The sequence below is a fragment of the Hesperophylax consimilis genome, chromosome 3 (genome assembly GCF_061612785.1).
Source record: "Hesperophylax consimilis isolate HC1 chromosome 3, BYU_Hcon_1.0, whole genome shotgun sequence".
NCBI classification, from domain to species: domain Eukaryota; kingdom Metazoa; phylum Arthropoda; class Insecta; order Trichoptera; family Limnephilidae; genus Hesperophylax; species Hesperophylax consimilis.
In genome coordinates this window covers 266785-289489 of record NC_142838.1, presented here as the reverse complement: position 1 = coordinate 289489, position 22705 = coordinate 266785, and the positions used below count along the sequence as shown (strand labels likewise).

The following is a 22705-nucleotide window of genomic DNA, read 5'->3' as shown; positions in this document are numbered from 1 at the left end:
TAATGTTTTTTCAATTTATTTTATACAATTATTGTAAAATGTCATTATTAAAATAATATCAGCTCATAAATAATGATCGCTTGGAGTTTAATTATATAATTATATGTCCGGGTTAAATCTTCCCCACAGGAAAAACTAAACCCTTCCACACACTTTTTCCCAAATGATCATCACATTATGCAAGTGCATTAAGCATAATAAATACAAAACAATACAAGAACAACACGTCGACCCACCAGAGATCAAATGGGAAAATAATTCACCGACTCCAGATATTCTCATATCAGAGGGTTCGGCTCGGTAGAACGCCTAACTGGACCGATCAATGCGACTGTTCCCTCAATACAAATATTTAAAAAGTCTTTCATAATCCTACATGTATTTAAAATGACTGATTTTTTGCATTTTTATGTATATATTTTTTTGATAGATCTAATACGCCTAAATTTTGAATGAGAGAGCTAAGTATAATACCAGTAGCCGAAATAACAAATGGTAATATTTTTATAGTCTGAGAATGCCAATTTCTTTTAATCTCATTTCCTAAATCTGTATATTTTCTTATCTTTTATTAATATTATTTATTTTTATTTTTTAATTGTATTATTATTTAATTTTTGTAAATAGATTATTTTTAGACAAGTTCTACGTGTTCATTTTTATACCACATGATAGCTGTTTTGCCTTCCGAAGGCATTAATTATATTTTATCTCCATATTAGCAGGTTGTTTTACTACATTCATTCGGTTATTTTTTTAAATAGGTTAAACCCAATAACCAATGTTCTCATAATATAAAAATAGGTTAAACCCAATAACTAATGTTCGCATAATGTAAAAATAGTTTAAACCCAATAACCAATGATCTCATTATGTAAAAATAGATTAAACCCAATAACCAATGTTCTCATAATGTAAAAATAGGTTAAACCCAATAACCAATGTTCTCATAATGTCAAAATAGGTTAAACCCAATAAACAATGATCTCATTATGTAAAAATAGGTTAAACCCAAAAACCAATGTTCTCATCATGTAAAAATAGGTTTAACCCAAAATCCTTTTTCTCATCATGTAAAAATAATATTGGTGTAAATAAAATATTCGATATGCTAACAAATTGTAAAATGTATAGTTTGATAAAAAATAAACATACAATTTTATTTATTTTTATTTATTTATTTATTTATTGGATGATTTATATAGCGCCGCTTTTGTGAGATATCACCTCAGGGGCGCTTAACAGTTAATGCAGATATTACAAAAAAAATATAAATATTACAAATTGAAATTGAAATTAAGTTAAATAAAATGAAGTATGAATACAAGAATCGTACAGGTAACAGTTACAGTATACAGTTAATTATAATATATACAGCGTACTTAAATATTATACAATGAAGAAAAAAATTAAACAGTGTACAATAATGGCTAGCAGAAAAAATGAAAATACAAAAGAATTTTTTTTGTTTTTTTTTTAATTTTCTTTATACATAAAAATATATTAGGATACAGGTTTTTTACATGCTTTTCGACTACCACACTAGACACATGTCCGTTTTATAGTAGTCGAAATTTGTGTATAATTATATACATGTAATACATGATTCATTCAGTAGTAAAATAGGTATAGGTTTGACCGGTCAGTGGTTGAATGGGCATAGCGCTTGGGTCTCACCCGAGCGTCGCGTGTTCGATTCCTCGGCTGGCTAAGTCCTCCATCACAACACAAGCAACATTTTCGGCTTTCTGTGGTGGTAGTAGGAGATTTTCAAACATTGTTGGGTTATTCGTAACCCGGGAATGTTTGTCTTTCTTTCAAAAAAAAAAAAGGTTAAATAGGTTTAACTGAAAATAAAAGATAAATTAAATATTAAAAAAATTAAATAAATTAAAAAAAGAAATTTTAAACAGAATTGAAATGAAAAAAAAGAATAATAAAGCAAATGAACTTATTTAATGGTGTCAGGTATTCTTTAAAATAGTTCTTTCCCTTCATAAATAACCAATACTGAATATATAATATTATATACATGATCACATACAGGAAGTTGAATAGTTGAAGTAAAGAAAAAAAAATAGTATTTGAATTTTAATATTTAAAATGAATTCTGTGTGGCTTATCCCCCGTGTAAAACAATTTCAATCTGTCCAAGATTATGGACAAAACAGTTCTTTCTAACGAAAAAGTCCCATGAGAGTACGGACGCACGTGCGTCCGATGCAAATATGCAAACAAATTATAATTTCTTAGTTTTATTAGGTTTATTCGCGTGGATTGATATCGATCGTATTTTTACTAACAACATTAATTAATCTACGATATTATATTAAAAAAAATAATCATACGAAATAAAAACTCACTCCCCACGTACATTTAAGTTCTCAAAAAGTCACTCTTTAAGACAAGAGGTTAAGTATATATATTTTTTTATATAAGCCAGTTTGTTGCCGCATGTGCTGAAGCGTTGGATTCGTGCTCAGGCATCACGGGTTCAATTATTGGATTCGTGCTAAGGCATCATGGGCTCAATCGTTGGATTCGTGCTCAGGCATCACGGGTTCAATTATTGGATTCGTGCTAAGGCATCATGGACTCAATCGTTGGATTCGTGCTCAGGCATTATGGGTTCAATCGTTGGATTCGTGCTCAGTCATCACGGGTTCAATCATTGAATTCGTGCTAAGACATCATGGGTTCAATCGTTGGATTCGTGCTCAGGCATCAAGGGTTCAATCGTTGGATTCGTGCTCAGGCATCACGGGTTCAATCATTGGGTTCGTGTCCAGGCATCACGAGTTCAGTCATTGGATTCGTGCTCAGGCATCACGGGTTCAATCATTGGATTCGTGCGCAGGCATCAAGGGTTTAATCGTTGGATTCGTGCTCAGGCATCACGGGTTCAATCCTCTTCAAGTTAAATCCTAAAAAATACTTTAGTTCCTAGTTCTCCCTATTTCAGTCATAAAATGCTACAATGGTGAATGGGTATTGAACCCGTGATGCCTTACTGCGAACCCGTCGCTTTGGATCGCTTGCCTACAAACAGTTCCTACAAACTGTTGTAAAATTTATGTTATCAGGTAATAGTTAAATAAACTGCCCATAATACTTACGGCATATTTTATCATCACTTGGACCTATCGATGGTTTAAAGGGAAAATACTGTGTTTCATAAATCATTATTCCGAGTTGACGGCCGGCGTGGTCTAGTGGTATACGCTTTTGACTACAGATCCGAAGGTCGCGGGTTCGAACCCGGCGTGCGCAAATAAATTTTATTTGATTAATTTGTGTTATTTCACAATTAATTAATTTAAAAATAATATATAGTATATTTGCGGCACGTTCCAGAGTGGAAGATACTCTCAGTATCGCCCTGGTGTAAGACCACCATTCAGAATTGAAACGTTGCTTGAAATGGCTTTAGCCGTGTTTGGTGACCAGATCTGAATAGCCAGGTACTTCCCCACCTTCCTCTTCCCCATCTCCCTCCCCTCCCCAATACCCTCAGCCTCACATCATACCCCAATTGGGGATGCCATAGTCTCACTGGCTCCAGACGGGAGCAGTTGGGACTCTTGTGCGGTAATACTGTAAAAAAAAAAAAAAAAAAAAACGACAAAAAATATGGATTACTTGTTAATATTGATTTAAATGTAGAGATTCAATATCTTCTCTTTATGCTATCAATATGTATACAATAATATAAATATCTTATGCAAAATATGTGGAGATAATTTCCTGCAACCCTCATTACATAACCGATTAGTAGCAGAATGGACAAAAGTGTCGGGTTCCCACTGCGGCGTTGCAAATTCAGTCCTCTGCTAGCCAAGTTCCCAATCACTGCACAACAGCATTTTCTGCTTATAATTATAGAAATAGGAGTAATTCAAATACCTAATACCAGGTCATTTACACCCGGAAATGTTTTAAATAAATAAATAAATTTTTTTAATTGAAAAGAGAACAATAAAACTTATATTACGTACTTAGCTTTATTCATTCTTAATGTCATTTTATTATTACAGTACATTGAAAAAGACTATATTTTAATAAATAATGAATACACAAAAAAAATTTCGAAGATGCCTCTAAAATCACGATAAATCGAATTCTTTAATGATCTGTAAAACACGAATAAATTAAATAATTCATATCCATATTTTGCCACACATTTTTATTAAAACATAAATTATTCAGTTCGGTGGAGTATTTTAACCAAAGCCAAATTTAGTTTTTTATGAAAAGAACAATTTCCAAAAGGTCCTTATACGCTTGGGGTTTGCGACTTCCGGCCAAGGTTTTATTTATTATTATTAAATTACTTTTTATTTATTTATTACATTTGTTCACTGATTATAATCCAATAATAACAAGATACAGAGCATATAATATGAACTGATAAACAGTCGAAATTAATGAAGACATCAGGACTTAGCTACAAATTAGCCCATCTGAATAAAGTATGTAATTACAAATTGCACTAAAAGTTACACCAGTAATGCATATTGGTGTTTCTGAACATTGTTTTGATTTAATACAAGATTCATGCAATGTCATAAGTTTTTCTGGTTTCAGTGTATTCCAGCACTGATGAACGTGAACCTATAAACAGAAGTAGTTATGCATTAATCTTTCTAATTTTTCAATCCATAGTGACACTTTTTAACAGTATCGTGCACAAGGCGTTATATTTTATTTTTAATTAAATGTGTACAAGGGTTATTACGTCTTTTCGGATCGATATTAGTTCCTTGCGGCAGATTGCCTGTTATAAGAGGAACCAAATGCTAGTGGAGAATGCTATGAAAAATAAAAATGTTTTTCTTAAAACCAATAATAATTTTTTACGAAGTGTGTTATTAATAACTATGTATAATTTTAGGTGACATTATTTAAGTCTCCTCCATTTAAGTATATCCGTCTACCTTAGCCAGCAAACATTTATTTATGAATGGACCGATCTACATAGAAAATGTAACATGTTTTAATAAGATAAGAACTGATCATGAACATGATTGCAGATTCCTTCTGGAGCGGCGCGTTTGCCCGGGGGGCGCGCCTCCGCCGCTGGCCGCACGCCTCGTGTCGCTGGCGGCGGGCGCGGCGCGCGGACTCGTGTTCCTGCACGCACGCGGTCTGGCGCACCGCGACGTGGCGGCCAGGAACTGCGCGTGAGTGTTGTCGTTGTCTGCTCGCTAAACAGTACTGCTCTCTACCTCCAGAATGTACACGAGCTCGTTGTTTGTTGCAGGGTGGACGAGCACCTGCAGGTGAAGGTGATGGACACGGCGCTGGCGAGGGACCTGTTCCCCGCGGACTACCACTGCCTGGGAGACAACGAGAACCGCCCCGTCAAGTGGATGGCGCTGGAAGCTCTGCAGCACGGACACTTCTCGCGCGCTTCGGACGTGGTACCTACCTCACTATTATTATTCTCTGATATTAGTATCTGTCCATAGGATCAGAGATTAGTACCACAAAAGGATCAGAGATCTTTCACGGCTTCCACCTAGCCTCGCTCAGGAGGACGTAATGGTAATAACTATAGCGGAAGTGGACGAGATAATTAAGGGCTTTGGTGAAAAGAAGGCACCAGGCTTTGACAGACTGAATGGAATAATTGTGAAGAAAGTGTGGCACTACGCAAAGGATGAGATGTTTCAGGTATTTCAAACGTGTATGAGGAGGGGAGTTTTCCCCTCGGAATGGAAGAAGGGCGTGCTTCGGGTCATTCCCAAGGGAGGAGATAAGCCAAAAACAGACATCAAGGCCTACCGGCCTATCACTCTTCTTCCAGCTTTCAGCAAGATCCTGGAGAAACTTATCAGAAAGCGCCTGCGAACTACCCTGTCACCTGCATATGAGAGGCAATTTGGTTTTGTCCCTGGGATGTCCACCGAGCACGCCATTCAGAATGCGCTTGATTGGGTGAAGGTTTGTAATAAGAGGTATGTTATAGGAATCTTTTTAGATATCACTGGTGCCTTCGATCATGCGTGGTGGCCGATGATACTGTCTAAATTAAAAGCGCGTAATTGTCCTAAACCTCTTTTTAAAATTCTATCCGACTACCTATCCAATAGAACAATCGAAATATCGTATGGTGACGTAACCATCTCTAGGCATGTCGACATGGGATGTCCTCAGGGGTCGGTCCTTGGACCTGAACTCTGGAACATCCTGTTCGATGATTCCTCTAGGTTGCCCTTGCCTGAGGGATGTATCTCGGTAGACTACGCTGATGATAAGTTGTTTTTGGTCTCTGGGGACAGTAGGTATGAAATTGAGCGTAAGGCTGCTGAAGGTTTGAAACAAATTTTAGAATGGGGAAGGTTAAATAGGTTAAACTTCGCTCCCCATAAGACCGTAGGCTTGCTCATGAAGGGTTTCCTCAGTAGAAGAAGAAACCCCTCGATCAAAATGGGCAACTCTAGCATCAAGTTTGCGGAAGACACCAAGTACCTAGGCGTTACTTTGGACCGCTCATCATCTTTCCTGGCACACGTGAAAAATGTGTCCAGCAAGGCCCAGACTCTTTTTATGAAATTGAGGCGAATCTCAACTGCAGAGTGGGGATTACGTTCTCCGGCTCTGCGTGTTCTGTACAGAGGTGTATACATATCACAGGTGGCTTATGCCGCATCTGTTTGGGAGCACCGTCTGGATAACGTCCTGATCCACTCTGCACTTAAGAGGGGTCAGCGAGTTCCCTTGCTGGCACTTTCGGGTGCATACCGTACAGTGGCCTCGGACGCGTTGCCTGTTCTGGCGGGCATTTTGCCCATTGATTTAGAGATAAGAGAAATACAAACTAAAAAGAAGCTGACCAGAGGAAGACCAGCCAACCACCTAGGGGTTGAACTAACCCCCGGTGATGCTGTGTCTCTCCAAAGCCTTCTTCGAGCGATGCGAGAAAGGACACTGAGCGAATGGCAAATGCGTTGGGATAGTTCGAGAAAGGGAAGATGGACTCACTCCTTCTTCCCATCAGTTAAAGTCAGAATGAAAGGGGCACACATTAGGTTGGATCACCACACAACCCAGATTCTAACCGGACATGGTGAATTTAGAGGGAGGCTACATAGTCTTACCTTGTCCCCACACCCCACCTGTGCGTGTGGTGACTCCAACCAAACCGCCGAGCACATTCTGTGGCATTGCGAGATACTGAAGGACGCTAGAGAGGAAATGCTTAATGGTTTGAATGTTTCAACGAGACCGATCTTGAACGTAGATCTCGTATCGGATCAGAGGAATTTTGGATGTCTGAAGAAGTTCGTTAAGGTTTGGGTTGAAAGGTGGCCTGTGTTGAGAGTCGATGTTATTTAGAGTAAATTCAAATAATTTAGCTCGGCCGAGTGTACTGCTCCTGACTCCCCTGGTTTCTGATCTTTATACTCTTCTCTCACTCATACTATCGCCAATTTATATATCATGTTTATCTTTTTCTTTTTTTTTTCTGATCAAATATTTATGTTTCACTGTTATATCTTACTCTATCTTATTTATGTATCGCTATATTATTCTATTACTCGTAATCCTTTTATTGTTTTGTATCTTGTTGCTCATTCTTCTATGTTACATTGTCTCCTTTTCAGGTGGGAACTGAACTCCCCTTGTGTTTTGTCTTGTCCTAGCCCTCTTCTTGGGCGAGGCATAAAGACCCCAGTCCCTGCATAAAGCCCGAATTTTCCAGACCCCCGGATAAGACATTGTGTTAGATAATCGGCTTTCCCCCAATTGCGATGCTCTGGCTCGTCGTGACGTCCGCAGTGAACTACATAACCTTCCCCACCCCCCGTTGACGTGTGACGCTCTTCTTTTAGTTTATTTCTCTTCGGTTAGCTCACAACCCATCTGTTCTCCTAGGGTCTTCGAGCATAATCACGCCTCGGCGTGGGGTGGGCGGTGATGGAAACTCATCTGTGGGCTGATCGGCGACCGGTCGCACGCCTTTGGGACTGCTGAGGACCTGATCACTCCTAATATATCTTCGTCTATATATATTTGTTTTGTGCTACTAACACGCATGTGCATGTCTAACACAACTAACTCGAGCATCCTCTGCATAGTGCTCGCTAACACAATATGCAGGGACATTTAAAGGTCTAGAGTCTTTTATTGATAATTCGAATCCTTTAATATAAAAAATTAGCTTCTTGCGAGAGTCCCGAAGGGGTGACAATAAGTCACCTATACCGGGATGGGACAGTGGTGGGTGCCTTTAAATGTCCATAGTAGAAAACTATGCAGGAATACAATTTGCACCCAGATTTCATATATTTTTCCCCTACAATTAAGGGTAAAAATTTTTGCCTTGAATAAGCACTGCAAAAATCATCATTGTATGCTTTCAGTGGTCTTTCGGGGTCCTGCTCTGGGAGATGGTGACCCTGGCCCAGGAACCTTATGCCGAAGTGGATCCTTTTGAAATGGCGGCTTTCCTCAGGGATGGCTATAGATTAGCGCAGCCTGCCAATTGTCCGGATGAGTTGTAAGTTCTGTTATTTACGTGTGCATTTCAACTACGATATTCAGGGGAAATTTTAAACAATACTTAAATAAAGGCGGTGAATATTAAAAATAATTAACTCACTACGTATTCATGAAGTGGGTATAGTTAGTTGTGGTACCTGTGTACCAACATCCAACCTTCAAAACTAGTAGATCTGGTATAGGGAGAAACCTATTTATGTGGTTCCGTAAGCACTTAGCTTAAATATTATTTATTAAAATGTTTCGGCAAAAGACTCGTCAGTAATCCGTAAATTATAATCACTGTCAAGGCAGGCCAACTTGATATCCTTATCCCTTTAGGCTGTTTTCTTCTGAGAACTTCCTATTCTTCCTCTCCTCAAAAATCCACTCCATGCAGCATCCCAAATGATGATAAACTCAGAGGGAAATTACATGTGTGAAGTTAATGTGTGAGATGATGCTGAGGCTGGTTCATTTAGTTGTTTGGCTGCCTGGTTGCAGGTACACGGTGATGTCGTGCTGTTGGCTGGCCACGGTGGACGCGCGGCCCACTCTTCTGCAGCTGCTCGCCTTCCTTCAGGACTTCCAGGCGGCGCTCGAGGAATACATCTAGTCATCTGGTTATATGGTCATCTGGTCATCTGGCCATCTGGTCATCTAGGAATCTAAAGTTCGACCAAAAAAAGAAAGACCGTTCCCTCCTCCAAAAGGCTAGGCGAGTTATGAATAAACCACCAATGAACGCCGGCGAACTGCGAATAAATCATGCTCTTTCTGCGAATGGACAGAGATGTGCGTTTGCGAACCTTCTTGTACTTGCGGTCTAGCTATAATCGATGTGTTTTGTGCTTCTCACTCTCTTCAACCCTCTAATATATTTTTAATCGATCACATTTTAACTTATTGATAATTTAAAAAACACAGACTGAAATAAAATTTAATTGTAAAAACGGATCACAAGCTATGGGAACATTTCGTCAGCAAGCAATTCTTTTTTATTTGCATATGAGTGACTCCTCGGCGATCCAAAAAATAATGCTAGAATAATGAAAGCGTAGGAAACAATTCAACCGAACGATTAGAAGTGAGAAAAATTCAAGGACGTTTCAGGATAAAATTAATACTCGAGTCGAATCATGCCAAGAGAAGGTATGAGAGACTGATATGAATGTGAATAGTGCCGTCCTGACGTCGCGACGCATGACCTAAGAGCAAGTATGAAGCAAGTATTCAAGGGCTTGAAATATCATCACGGTAAAAAATGATATTGTGTTTCATATTCACTGCATTTATTTGTTGTTGTTGCTTGGAAACGGCCTCTTGAACAGACTGACAGGGCTGTTGAAGCAATCAGCGTATGTCGAGACCAAATTGTGTAACTTTCGTCATGTCTGTGTGGTGTTCATGGGTTCACGTGTTAACTAGAAAGTCAAATAACATTATTGGAAAATATTAATTGTTATTATTTTTAGATAGGTTCTTAGTTCTTTGAGATAAATAATATTTCTAATAATTATTTGTAATGCAAGCATTAGTAGGGAAGCTTAGTGTATGACTGTAGTGTGGTACACACACACATATATCCGATTATGCGTCGTGTGGCGAAACGCCTTGTGACGCCGGCGACCACGACGCCCAGAACCAGAGGCGTCTCGAGGGGCTAATTCACATTGCAGGCTGCGCCTATAATTATTTGTAATGCAAGCATTAGTAGGGAAGCTTAGTGTATGACTGTAGTGTGGTACATACACACATATATCCGATTATGCGTCGTGTGGCGAAACGCCTTGTGACGCCGGCGACCACGACACCCAGAACCAGAGGCGTCTCGAGGGGCTAATTCACATTGCAGGCTGCCCCTATACTCTTATATTTCTGCTACACAAAAACGCCAAGAAAAAATTTGTTATGTACTTATATATCATTTATTACGCTCTTATAATATTCTTATTCTCTTTTGCTACCTACATTTTCTAAAAAATCTGGATCACGCACTAAATCATGATCAATTTAAGTTTACAATTAATAGAATTAAAAATAAGTATAACTCGAGCCCCATGAACTACCACAGATTGGTGTATTGTATTATTATGATAAATATATTATATTCGACGAACCTATTCATAATCCCAATTTATAAATGTGATGTTATTCATAAGTAAACTTTATATTTTGAAAATGAACATGTGATGTTAGTTAGGAATAATGTTTAATGTTACTACGAATATCAAATATTATAAAATTTTCATATTAGAATCGCACCCTAAATAATGAAATTCAATTGAAGCTATTATTGTGCGGGTACTTTTTTATAATTAGCTAATTTCAAGCGAAGTCACTATAGTGACACCGACTTTAAAATAATCATTTTATAAATGTGACGAACTTAATGTCTGGAAAATAATTGTATTAACCGTGTAGCGTGAATATAATGTATTCGATAAATTCTGACATTTGTTTGTGGAAAAGGGGGAAATATCCAAGTCTTATTTTTCAAGCCATTAAATAATAAGTTGCTAGTTTTCGTATAAAGTTTGAATGAATTGAGCGGTTGTACCATCACCGAGAGATTAATAACAGCTTTTTGTACTACTAAAAATGTAATATTGTAATGAGAACCATCGTAACAACTAACAAGCCATAAATCAAGTAACTAATCCATAATATATATTTATCAAATGAGAGGTTAAACCGATGTTACATTACATTCACATTGTGTATTTTATACATCGATGATTGTGGTGTCTGTACCTCGTGTTGTGTTTTTATTATTTGTTGTTATGTTGTTATATGTATTGTTTTTTATATTACTTTACTGTTTTCATTATTTTACGGTTGAATATTCATTTCTAAATGGGGCACAAGAATTGGTACCTACCTACTCTAAAGAATAAATAAAACTAAACGTTGAAATTTATAGCAATGGTTTTTTTACAATAAACCCTAAATAAGATATTAATCGGTGTTGTTTTTGTCGATTTTATGTACATTTTGTTGAAAAAGACTCTTTTATTTTAATAAACGTATTATTTTATCGAAAATGTGTTTGACGATAAGATTTCTACACCCTACACTGGCAGTTTTTTCACTAAAACCAACTTCTACAATTTTTTGTTTTGTTTTGATATGTTGCGTGGTTATTGAATAAATAAAGTGAGTAAATAGTTGAAACTTTCACAAAAATACAACAATCATGAATTTTATCCACTTAAAAAACTGAAAAATAAAATAGGAAACTTCTAAATTGTGATTAAAAATATCAAAAAGTCGTGATTTGTATTTGAAAACAAAAGGAAGAGCACAACAGTATTTCACCTTTAGTTCACTATCACTGACTGCAGCCCTAGCACTGGCATTCGTTGCAAACGAACCCCTGGTTGTACTGGACACTGTGAAGTGTGCACCTATGCAGTGTCCCCCTTTACTGTCTAAAGCCAGGGGAGCTGTTCACTACTACTGACTGCAGCGCAGGCACTGGTTGCGAAACCGGCCCCGATCCCTGGTTGTACTGTACACTGTGCACCTATGCAGTGTCCCCCTTTACTGTCTAAAGCCAGGGGAGCTGTTCACTACCACTGACTGCAGCGCAGGCACTGGTTGCGAAACCGACCCCGATCCCTGGTTGTACTGTACACTGTGCACCTATGAAGTGTGCCCTCTCTACTGTTTAATAATAATAATAATAATGATTTGTTGTCTTCTTTTCTTAGTAACATATAGAGATAATGATATCCTCACTGGGATTTCCCGTGCTGAGGATGTCATTTACATATTATAATTTAATTATAAGAAATTAATATTACAACAATTAAATGTTTATAAAACTATTAGCACACACGAAGATGTGAGCTAACTTAAGATTTATAAAAAAAAAAAATAAACAAAGCCAATAGTCTGACTGACTGCAGCGCAGGCACTGGTTGCGAAACCGGCCCCGATCCCAGGTTGTACTGTACACTGTGCACCTATGAAGTGTCCCCCTTTACTGTCTAAAGCCAGGGGAGCTGTTCACTACCACTGACTGCAGCGCAGGCACTGGTTGCGAAACCGGCCCCGATCCCTGGTTGTACTGTACACTGTGCACCTATGCAGTGTCCCCCTTTACTGTCTAAAGCCAGGGGAGCTGTTCACTACCACTGACTGCAGCGCAGGCACTGGTTGCGAAACCGGCCCCGATCCCTGGTTGTACTGTACACTGTGCACCTATGCAGTGTCCCCCTTTACTGTCTAAAGCCAGGGGAGCTGTTCACTACCACTGACTGCAGCGCAGGCACTGGTTGCGAAACCGGCCCCGATCCCTGGTTGTACTGTACACTGTGCACCTATGAAGTGTCCCCCTTTACTGTCTAAAGCCAGGGGAGCTGTTCACTACCACTGACTGCAGCGCAGGCACTGGTTGCGAAACCGGCCCCGATCCCTGGTTGTACTGTACACTGTGCACCTATGAAGTGTCCCCCTTTACTGTCTAAAGCCAGGGGAGCTGTTCACTACCACTGACTGCAGCGCAGGCACTGGTTGCGAAACCGGCCCCGATCCCTGGTTGTACTGTACACTGTGCACCTATGAAGTGTCCCCCTTTACTGTCTAAAGCCAGGGGAGCTGTTCACTACCACTGACTGCAGCGCAGGCACTGGTTGCGAAACCGGCCCCGATCCCTGGTTGTACTGTACACTGTGCACCTATGAAGTGTGCCCTCTCTACTGTTTAATAATAATAATAATAATGATTTGTTGTCTTCTTTTCTTAGTAACATATAGAGATAATGATATCCTCACTGGTATTTCCCGTGCTGAGGATGTCATTTACATATTATAATTTAATTATAAGAAATTAATATTACAACAATTAAATGTTTATATGTTTATAAAACTATTAGCACACACGAAGATGTGAGCTAACTTAAGATTAATAAATAAAATAAATAAACAAAGCCAATAGTCTGACTGACTGCAGAGCAGGCACTGGTTGCGAAACAGGCCCCGATCCCTGGTTGTACTGTACACTGCAGTGTGCACCTATGCAGTGTGCCCTCTGTACTGTTTACAGCCAGGGGAGCTCTTCAATAGTCTGACTGACTGCAGAGCAGGCACTGGTTGCGAAACAGGCCCCGATCCCTGGTTGTACTGTACACTGCAGTGTGCACCTATGCAGTGTGCCCTCTGTACTGTTTACAGCCAGGGGAGCTCTTCAATAGTCTGACTAACTGCAGCGCTGGCACTGATTGCGCAACAGGAATTTACATCTATTAAAAAGTTATTTAGTTTGAAGTGGCTTTAGTAAATTCTCTCTTCCTATACGGCTTGCTTAGTGACACTGGCTCCAAGCTGCATTGAGCTTGAAGTGGCTTTAGTAAATTCTCTCTTACTTCCTATATGGCTTGTTTAGTCACATTGGCTCCAAGCTGCTTTGAGCTTGAAGTGGCTTTAGTAAATTATCTCTTACTTCATATACGGCTTGTTAAGTCACATTGGCTCCAAGCTGCATTGAGCTTGAAGTGGCTTTAGTAAATTCTCTATTACTTCCTACATTGCTTGTTTGGTCCCTCTGGCTTCAGGCTGCGAAGCTCTATCCTGCAATAAGAGGCAATATAAATCTCCTTCTTAGCCACCAAAATCACAACTCTATAAGTATATAAATATGTATATTACAAATATTTTAATATAACAGGTGACAGTCGACATGACGTCTCACGAACCTTCAATTAAAAGTGAAACTAGATTACTTTGGGATACGAATAGACATAACCATTTGGAGACGATTTAGCATTATGGTGCAATAAAAAATATTTTAGTCAGTTAAATTATTATCTCAACAGCAGAGGAACGATATTTGAAGAAAATATCGAAAAGTGATTGTAAACTACAAATAGTGAAGAGACTTGAGTGTTATTGATGCATCCATTGCAGCAGCTGCAGTTTGCATGTAAATACCTAATGTGCCGAGAAACACATTATGTATTTACTATGATCTTAGTGGAAAGTGTGAAACTACGCCATTCCTTCCTTTTCAACCTGCCGATATTCTATTGCGAACGAATGATCCAGCTCCTATTGGCTGAGTTTCTCACCGGAGGGAGGCAAGGTACGGTGCGTTCCTCGGAGCATGTTCCATTGTAAAACCTGGAAAATCGTCTCAACTTGCTTAAGGCGACACAATACCCTGATAACGGGGATTTGCCCCGACGCTCACATTTTAATTATTTCTGATGAGCTTATTACTAAAATCTTAAATGTTTCTAGAGGGATTCGAAGGGATGCAAGTTATTTATATTTAAGATTAATAAAAACAGGACCTTACAATTAAATATATTATGTAAAACGATAAGTACATTTTATTAAATGTAAAATGTTGTAAGATAAGCGGCAAGTACCAGATTTTATTTTTCTAGACGATGAATTAGTAACTTCCCGACGACTCCCTCACAAAAGATTAGAGATTTTATTAATGTATTCATAAGAATTAATTAAAATAAAAACACTCGCGAAAATCCAATTTCTGGCCAGATACACGAAAAACGACCGCCAGTACTTCAAAACTCTCTATTGTGCGTAGTATATTTGTGTGCGGGTTGACAAGGAGTTACTACGTATTGATTCAGACGCCGCGAAAGTTCCGGCCTGTAAGGTTGTGTCACCCGGCCGGTCGCTCCGGTCATTTCTTTTACGTATTTTTTTATTTAATCAAACGATACTTTGAAATCTATTAGTGAAATTTTCTGTTTTTTATAATTTAACTTCTTCCTCAAGTGAGTAAAGGTTTTTTATATAAATAATAAATATAAATATAAATAATAACCAATACAAAAGAATACATTGTTAAATGCGTAAATGTGTAGGCACTTGAGAAAAAAGGTGACACTAAAGTATTGTCGTTATGTTATTATATATCATTTCTAGCCCAAGTAGACTTTTTTACTATTAATCTTTTTTTTACGCGACGCGGCTGTCTGTCCGGTTGTCACAACCAGCGGCACAGAATGTTATAGAGTGCCCCTTCACTAGAATCGTTTTCCTAGTTTTATTTATTTACGCCCTACTGGGCTTTTACATTAATTTCTAATTATACAGTCATGTTAGTTGTAACAATGGAATATCTAATAAATTATGGTAAAATAAAAGGAGTTTTTTTACTAAGGAGTGGTATTCTCTTATATTTCAATAAAGTGTTTGTGAAGAGTTCGTTTCATTACTAATACTCCAGGGCAATTACCGATTCGCGATCGTAATTATTCCGGTAGTCCCAATTTTTTTATATGTTTTATAAACTGGTCCCCTGATGTAAAATCTGAGTTTCCGACCTTGGCACACCTGTGCTCGCGCCGCCATTTTGAAAAAAACCGGCCGAAATCGCTCCAAAATCTAGTTTTTCCAAAATATCTCATTCCCAATGCAAATTTCGGCTAAATTAGCTAAACAATTAAAGTAGAACATAAAATTACTTACTACTTTTGTGTAAACAATTTTCTTCAATCTCTAATAGGTACCGAGGTAGAAAGTCGTAAAGGTGCGTATATTTTTGAAAAAAACAAGTTTTTTGCGCGACTAGCTTTTGTTTTTTGTAAATATCTCGTTTCCAGTACAATTTTGTGAAAAAATTATTGATACTAATTTTGTAGAAAATAAAATTTCATAAAATAAATAGGTATTTAATTTATGTGTTTTAACTCTAATATGTATCCAAGCTCTTATCCACCAAAACCAGTTAAATTACCCAACAACAAATTTTTGAAATTCGAAAGTTTTTTTCCATAAAACAAAAACTCTACATCGAAAGTTTTTCTCCATACAGACAATTAGACATATGTCACCTATAAAGTACCTAAAGTCATTCGAATATTAAAAAGAGTCATTAATCTTTTAAGTTTAGATTGTTAGATCATTTGTTGTAGATAGAATTGTGCAATTATCTCCCCAAGTTACTGCACTTACTTACGTTGAAATGATTTTCAAATTTAAGGTAAAATTGAACCAATTTATAATAAATCTCTTGGCTAATATATACTTACGTTTCAGTTAAATATGGGAAAACAGAAGACAAAAGGAGTTTTATCCCGAACAAAATTACGGCACCAAGGAAAATGTTTAACGGAATGGAGAAGGTACTACTTAAATACACACATAAAAATAGATCTTTGGGATACGTTTTTTACAGAACATAATTGTACAATGTCAGCTTAAATAATTTTATATATGTAGATATATACATATATACGCAGTCGATAAACTTCTGAGCATATTGAATTTGGAATATAAGAAGTAAATTAATTTTGATTTCCGGTGACATATTTTTATTTTTACCGAAATGCATTTTTTACACCAAATAAGCTCAGGAATTGTTGGTGAAAGTTTGTCGGGCATGTCTTAATACATCTCTAAATAATTAGGGAATAGAGACAGTATAAATAATTAACAATATTTCTCATTTTAGGAAAAATTCCGCAAGACTTCATCCAGATAATATTGCAAATAATAAAGAAAATACGAGTATTGTGTTAAACACTATACCGACACTCAACATGGTAATTTTTTCACAATTTCTGTAAATATAAAGTAAATAATATTAATTTTATATGATTAAATAAGCGATCTAAAAAAATTAACAAAAACTGACATTATTTTTCAGCACGGACCAGAGATGAATGAACCTGAAAAGTTTTCACTATTTGCTGGCTCTAGTTCTTATGACACTAACGTGCATGCCGTTTCCAGCCCCTTATAGCTAGGTCTGACGCAGGCATGACGATTGTTGTCAACTGATATGTTCTCACAACAATAATTGTTGAAGAAAAATAAAATTAAGGAATGAAATTTAAAACACTTTACCTCTGTTTCAATTTTTGGCCTGGTTTTGGTGGATTAGAGCTTGGATACGTATTAGAATTAAAACACATAAATTATATACCTATTTATTTTATGAAATTTTATTTTCTACAAAATTAGTATCAATAATTTTTACACAAAATTGTACTGGAAACGAGATATTTACAAAAAATCAAAGCTAGTCGCGCAAAAAACTTGTTTTTTTCAAAAATATACGCACCTTTACGACTTTCTACCTCGGTACCTATTAGAGATTGAAGAAAATTGTTTTCACAAAAGTTGTAGGTAATTTTATGTTTTACTTTAATTATCTAGCTAATTTAGCCAAAATTTGCATTGAGAATGAGATATTTTGGAAAAACTAGATTTTGGCGCGATTACAGCCGGTTTTTTTTAAATGGTGGCGCGAACACAGGTGCGCCATGGTCGGAAATTCAGATTATACATCATGGGATCAGTTTATAAAACATATAAAAAAATTGGGACTACCGGAATAATTACGATCGCAACCCCCTTTTTGGCGCTATGTGTACTGGCCTATAATACGGAATCCCCAAATATATCGACAACATTCTCACATTTATAACCCAGATAACATGTAGGTAAGTTTATAATCAACAAATCAATACAAAAACCGACCAATATCATATAACAACAAAGGCAAAGGCATATGGCAACAAAGAAAAAAAGAACAGGTATCCGCTAGTAAGCAGGGTGAAAAAAATCAAAGGCAGAATAAAGAACACAGAAAAAATGTGCAATTAATGCTTGCTTCTAGACTCAGCAATATACCACCTCTATCTATATTACAGCAGGTAATTTATACACTTGTATATACCCGTCTATACGTACTTATACGCTCGTGTGTATAATTCCAAAATTTGATTGAAAAGTGAATTAACATAATGTTTCTAATATTGTTTTTATTTAATCACGAAAATACTTAATATATCAATAATCCGATGCCGAAAGGACCGATTTCACCGGAGAAAAATTCTGATTTAAACATATAATTTTATTATGAACGTATTGAAGTCGTAAAAAATTTTCAAATACATATTTCCCATACATATTGTTTTCAATTATATATCCGTAATAGAAATTTTAAACCGTTAAATATTTATGTTATAAACAGAAAGCCTACCTCAAACATTAACGAATTCTTAATGTATCATGAATCTATTTTAAATAACTGTATAGATGATACCCTTATCTTTGGTGATTTCAACATTGACATTCTTCAAAAAAATAATACATCTCTTAAATACATCAACACTCATACAACTGTTTCATATGTAACACATCCTATCCTACACGAGTAACAGATACCTCTACTTCTCTAATAGACCATATCATCTCAAACAGACAAAATATTTCCTCAACTACTGCAAATATAGATGCCTACCTAAGTGATCATAACATTTTGATATTAGATTACCAAAACAGCTTGAAACATCACACTAATAATAGAATACATTCTTTTTCAAACAACACCAAAACCGATAAAAACATGTTAAAAACATATGTAGAATCCCACAACTTTCCACACGAAACCACCAGTAATGCCAATGAAATCTATAATAATTTTAATGAATACATCAAAACAGCAATAAAATCATCCCAACATAAATCTGAGTTACGCATAGGAGACCAACGGAGGGGTAATACTCCATGGTTTGATGCAAAATTAAATGCACTTATCAAACAGCGCAACAATGCGTTTAAAATCTGGAAAAAAAAATCAGCAAAGTGATATATTCACAGCACTGAGAAATAAAACAAGAAATCAAGTTACCAACTATAGAAGATATGCTAAAACCAAATACTACACGACTATATTTAAAGAAAACCTGCGTTATCCGCGACAGACATGGAAAATAATAAATGCAATTCTAACAAATAGCTCGACACCCCAGAAAGATGAAATTGAATGTCTTCTCATTAAGAATGAAGAAATAACATGCCCAACACAGATAGCTTCAACTTTTAACAACTTCTTTATATCAGTTGGGGAAAACTTAGCAGCTACAATTGCATCATATCCAGATGATTCTATCACTATAAACACGGATCAAAAAGCAATCCAGTCCTTATACATGGCCAAAACAAATAAAACAGAAGTTCTCAGTATCATATCTCAACTAAAGTCTAATGCATCTCCAGGTTTAGATGGAATTACACCAGTGTACCTGAACTTTTGCAAAGATATATTAGCTGACCACCTTGTTTTTCTTATTAATCAATCCCTGAATAGTGGAATCTTCCCAGATCAACTAAAGATAGCAAAAATAATTCCGATTTACAAAGATGATTGCAAAAAAAATCCTTCTAATTACCGTCCTATATCCATCCTCTTTGTCGTCTCTAAAGTTTTTGAAAAGGTTATTAAGCTTAGGCTCACTAAATATCTCCTATCAAACAATTTACTCGCATCCCAACAGTATGGATTCAGAAACCAATCTAACACAAAATGTGCTGCCTTCGATTTTGTATACGCCCTCCAAAAGCATATAGACCAGGGTAAGCATGCTGCAGGCTTATTTATAGATTTAAAAAAGGCTTTCGATACGGTTGACCATGGGATACTACTAAAGAAGCTAGAACACCTAGGCATAGTAGGCACTCCCCTGAAGTTACTGTGTAGCTACCTCTCTAACCGACACTGTCAGACCTTTGTTGGAAAGGGGACAAGCAGCATGGGAACGATGAAATGTGGCGTGCCTCAGGGCTCCGTACTTGGACCATTACTATTTTTAATATATATAAATGATATTGCTAAATGGGGACTTAAGGGTACAATACAACTCAATGCAGATGATACAGTGATTCTTTATCACAATAATGATTTAAACGAACTTGAAAAGGAAATGGAAAGTGATGTAGCTTGCCTGGCAAACTGGCTGCGATTAAACAAACTTAGCCTAAACATAAAAAAAACACATTACATACTGTTTGCAAATAAAAAAATGTATGTCTTAATATAAGTCTTGATAATAACCGCCTTGAAAGGGCTGATGTTACAAAATATCTTGGCCTTTTCATTGATTCACAACTCACATGGAATCACCAATTTAAACATGTTCTATCCAAAATTACTCATATAACTGGTGTTTTATATAGACTTCGCGGGTTACTTCCTCCCTCTCTATTAAAATCGATTTACCATGCTATGATTCACTCACATCTAATATATCTCGCCGGAATCTGGGGATTTGCTACAAAAAAAATGATTTCAGAAGTCCAAGTCGTCCAAAATAGAGCCCTGCGAAATATTTTCAGTTTACCTTGGGACACACATGTCAAAGACATCTACAGAAACACCCAAATACTTCATTTTAATACCATTCCCACTTTTGAAATAACGAAAACTATATTAAAAGTAATTCAACACTCGGCACATTCCAACACTACACTCTATTACAATTACGACGTACACCAACACAACACAAGAAATCACAACAAACTACATATACCAAAAATCAAATCAACAAAATATGGACTAAGATCACTGGAATACATAGCTCACACAAAATATAATCAACTACCCAACGAGATCAAATGTGCAAGTCAATGTAAAAGGACCCAAAGTAACATGCTCAAACTTCATCTTATTAATGACTATCTGAAATAATAATGTTGTATATGTCCCATCATGTGTCCATTTAATACATACAGCTATATGTTTCATGTAATGCGTATCATTCCCGCAATGAGTTTATTAACTCCTGGGAGTACAATGCTTTATATAATATACTATATTCTGTATTGTATACTTTTAATAAAAAAAATTAAAAAAAAAAAAAAATTGACGTAAATAAAGTAAAAGTTTTGTTTACACAGGACGAGAAGAAACCCGTTATTCTGGAAGGAAGGAGAATAGAAGACATATTTTTTCTTTAACTGTATTAAATAGAATTTCGCAGCACGACTCTTTTTATGATTGTAATTATCTAACTTAGAGATAGTTGAGCGTATACTTCGAGATGACAAGTTCTGGGAAGAAAAAATGCTTATTAAATTAACTAATTTTTAAATGGATTGCATTCTTGTCGAGCTTATCGATCCTGGAGTCACAAGGTCTATGAATGTTCGTGATCCTCCACATATCTTAGATATTGTATGTAAAGAACGTCAATTTGGAAATCGTCGTTTAGATTTCGACGAAATGCTATTTATTGAATAATTATTTTCGTTTTTTATATAAAATTATTTTTACTATTTCTAACTTATATTATAATAAATGATGGCCTTTATACAAAAAAAAGTTGCATCTTATGCTTTTTACATTACATAATTATTTGTTTTATGTAACTTTTTGTAAACGATAATAATAAATATTGAAAATGACTGATATTTTATTTATCTTGTCAATATATTCAGATATAATTATGATCAGATATTATGAAAATGATTCGTGATTGAATACCGTATTGCTTTGACATCTGTCAATGAAGAACACGTCGGTTACGAGTCATAAGTTACTGCCTACCGTCTAGCAGTATGGTTACAGAAATCTGATAAGAATCATAAAATCATGAGCTCCTTCTGCAATAGGTAACGTTTCTATCGAAATTTGCCTAAAACATGCACATTCAACTTAATATTACTATTCACATAGTTTGAAAGACGCCCATTATTAAGCATTTCATGTTCAAACCTTACTCATGGGTACCATCTAGTGGATTTCATCGCTGCTCTGACTTCGAACTGTTCGTTGTGTCGGGTGTTCCCCATTGCAACGTACTTCATTCCCCTGCACCCCGAAATATTATAATATTTAATTCGAGCGGAGCGCGTGTGAAACTAATTTGCTTCGCCCACTTAAATCGCGTTCACGCCCATAACTGATATTTTTTTAGGATCTTATTTCGTCTTAAGTTTGGTATGTTTTTAAATGATTTATTTATTTATTCACAGATAAAATAAAAAGGATTCCCGTTATAGAACACTAAAACTTACATCCCAACTTACGAGATTAAGTGCAGAAAGCATAATAATATATTATTCAAAATGTTATTATTTGTTTTTACTCATAAATATATTATGTTATTGTTTATTGTCAGTTGTAACCCTGATTTTCTTTAATAATCACTAATATAATCAAAACACTATCGAAAATTCATTTTTGGTTCCGTTATTATATTTATATATTTTATCACACCTTATTAAAATATTGTATACCGTTGGTTTTCCAAATAAAATAGAATCAATCACATTTTAATTCACTCATATGTAACATTATTTACTCATATATGTTAGTAATCACTCATTTGATATATTAAGTTATTGTACATAGGTTATCAAATATATATATCGCATATGTTATCGTATATATCAATACATTATATGAAGTGATTTTTTTGTAGGATTAGTGATTGGACAAGAGGACGTCGACCTCA

At 36.2% G+C, this 22705-nt stretch overlaps 1 protein-coding gene and 1 long non-coding RNA gene across 2 annotated transcripts; both read left to right on the top strand.

Annotated features, from left to right (window-relative positions):
- The first annotated feature begins 2977 nt into the window (after positions 1-2977).
- Positions 2978-11400, top strand: LOC149424792 (inactive tyrosine-protein kinase RYK-like). The gene is made up of 5 exons (XM_089646726.1): positions 2978-2988; positions 5031-5180; positions 5261-5420; positions 8367-8503; positions 8989-11400. The coding sequence occupies exons 1-5, from the start codon at positions 2978-2980 to the stop codon at positions 9098-9100; spliced, it is 570 nt and encodes a 189-aa protein (XP_089502852.1). The 3' UTR covers positions 9101-11400.
- A 3405-nt stretch (positions 11401-14805) lies between these two features.
- On the top strand, positions 14806-17239 carry LOC149424791 (uncharacterized). The gene is made up of 3 exons (XR_016305648.1): positions 14806-15232; positions 16500-16585; positions 16915-17239. It is a non-coding gene; the product is annotated as an uncharacterized LOC149424791 (long non-coding RNA).
- The last annotated feature ends 5466 nt before the right edge of the window (positions 17240-22705 follow it).

Bases quoted from the DNA above. Each gene is read 5' to 3' on its own strand.
- LOC149424792 (XM_089646726.1), top strand. The intron at 5,181-5,260 runs GTGAGTGTTGTC...TGTTTGTTGCAG, and splicing joins GTGGCGGCCAGGAACTGCGC to GGTGGACGAGCACCTGCAGG. The intron at 8,504-8,988 runs GTAAGTTCTGTT...GCCTGGTTGCAG, and splicing joins GCCAATTGTCCGGATGAGTT to GTACACGGTGATGTCGTGCT.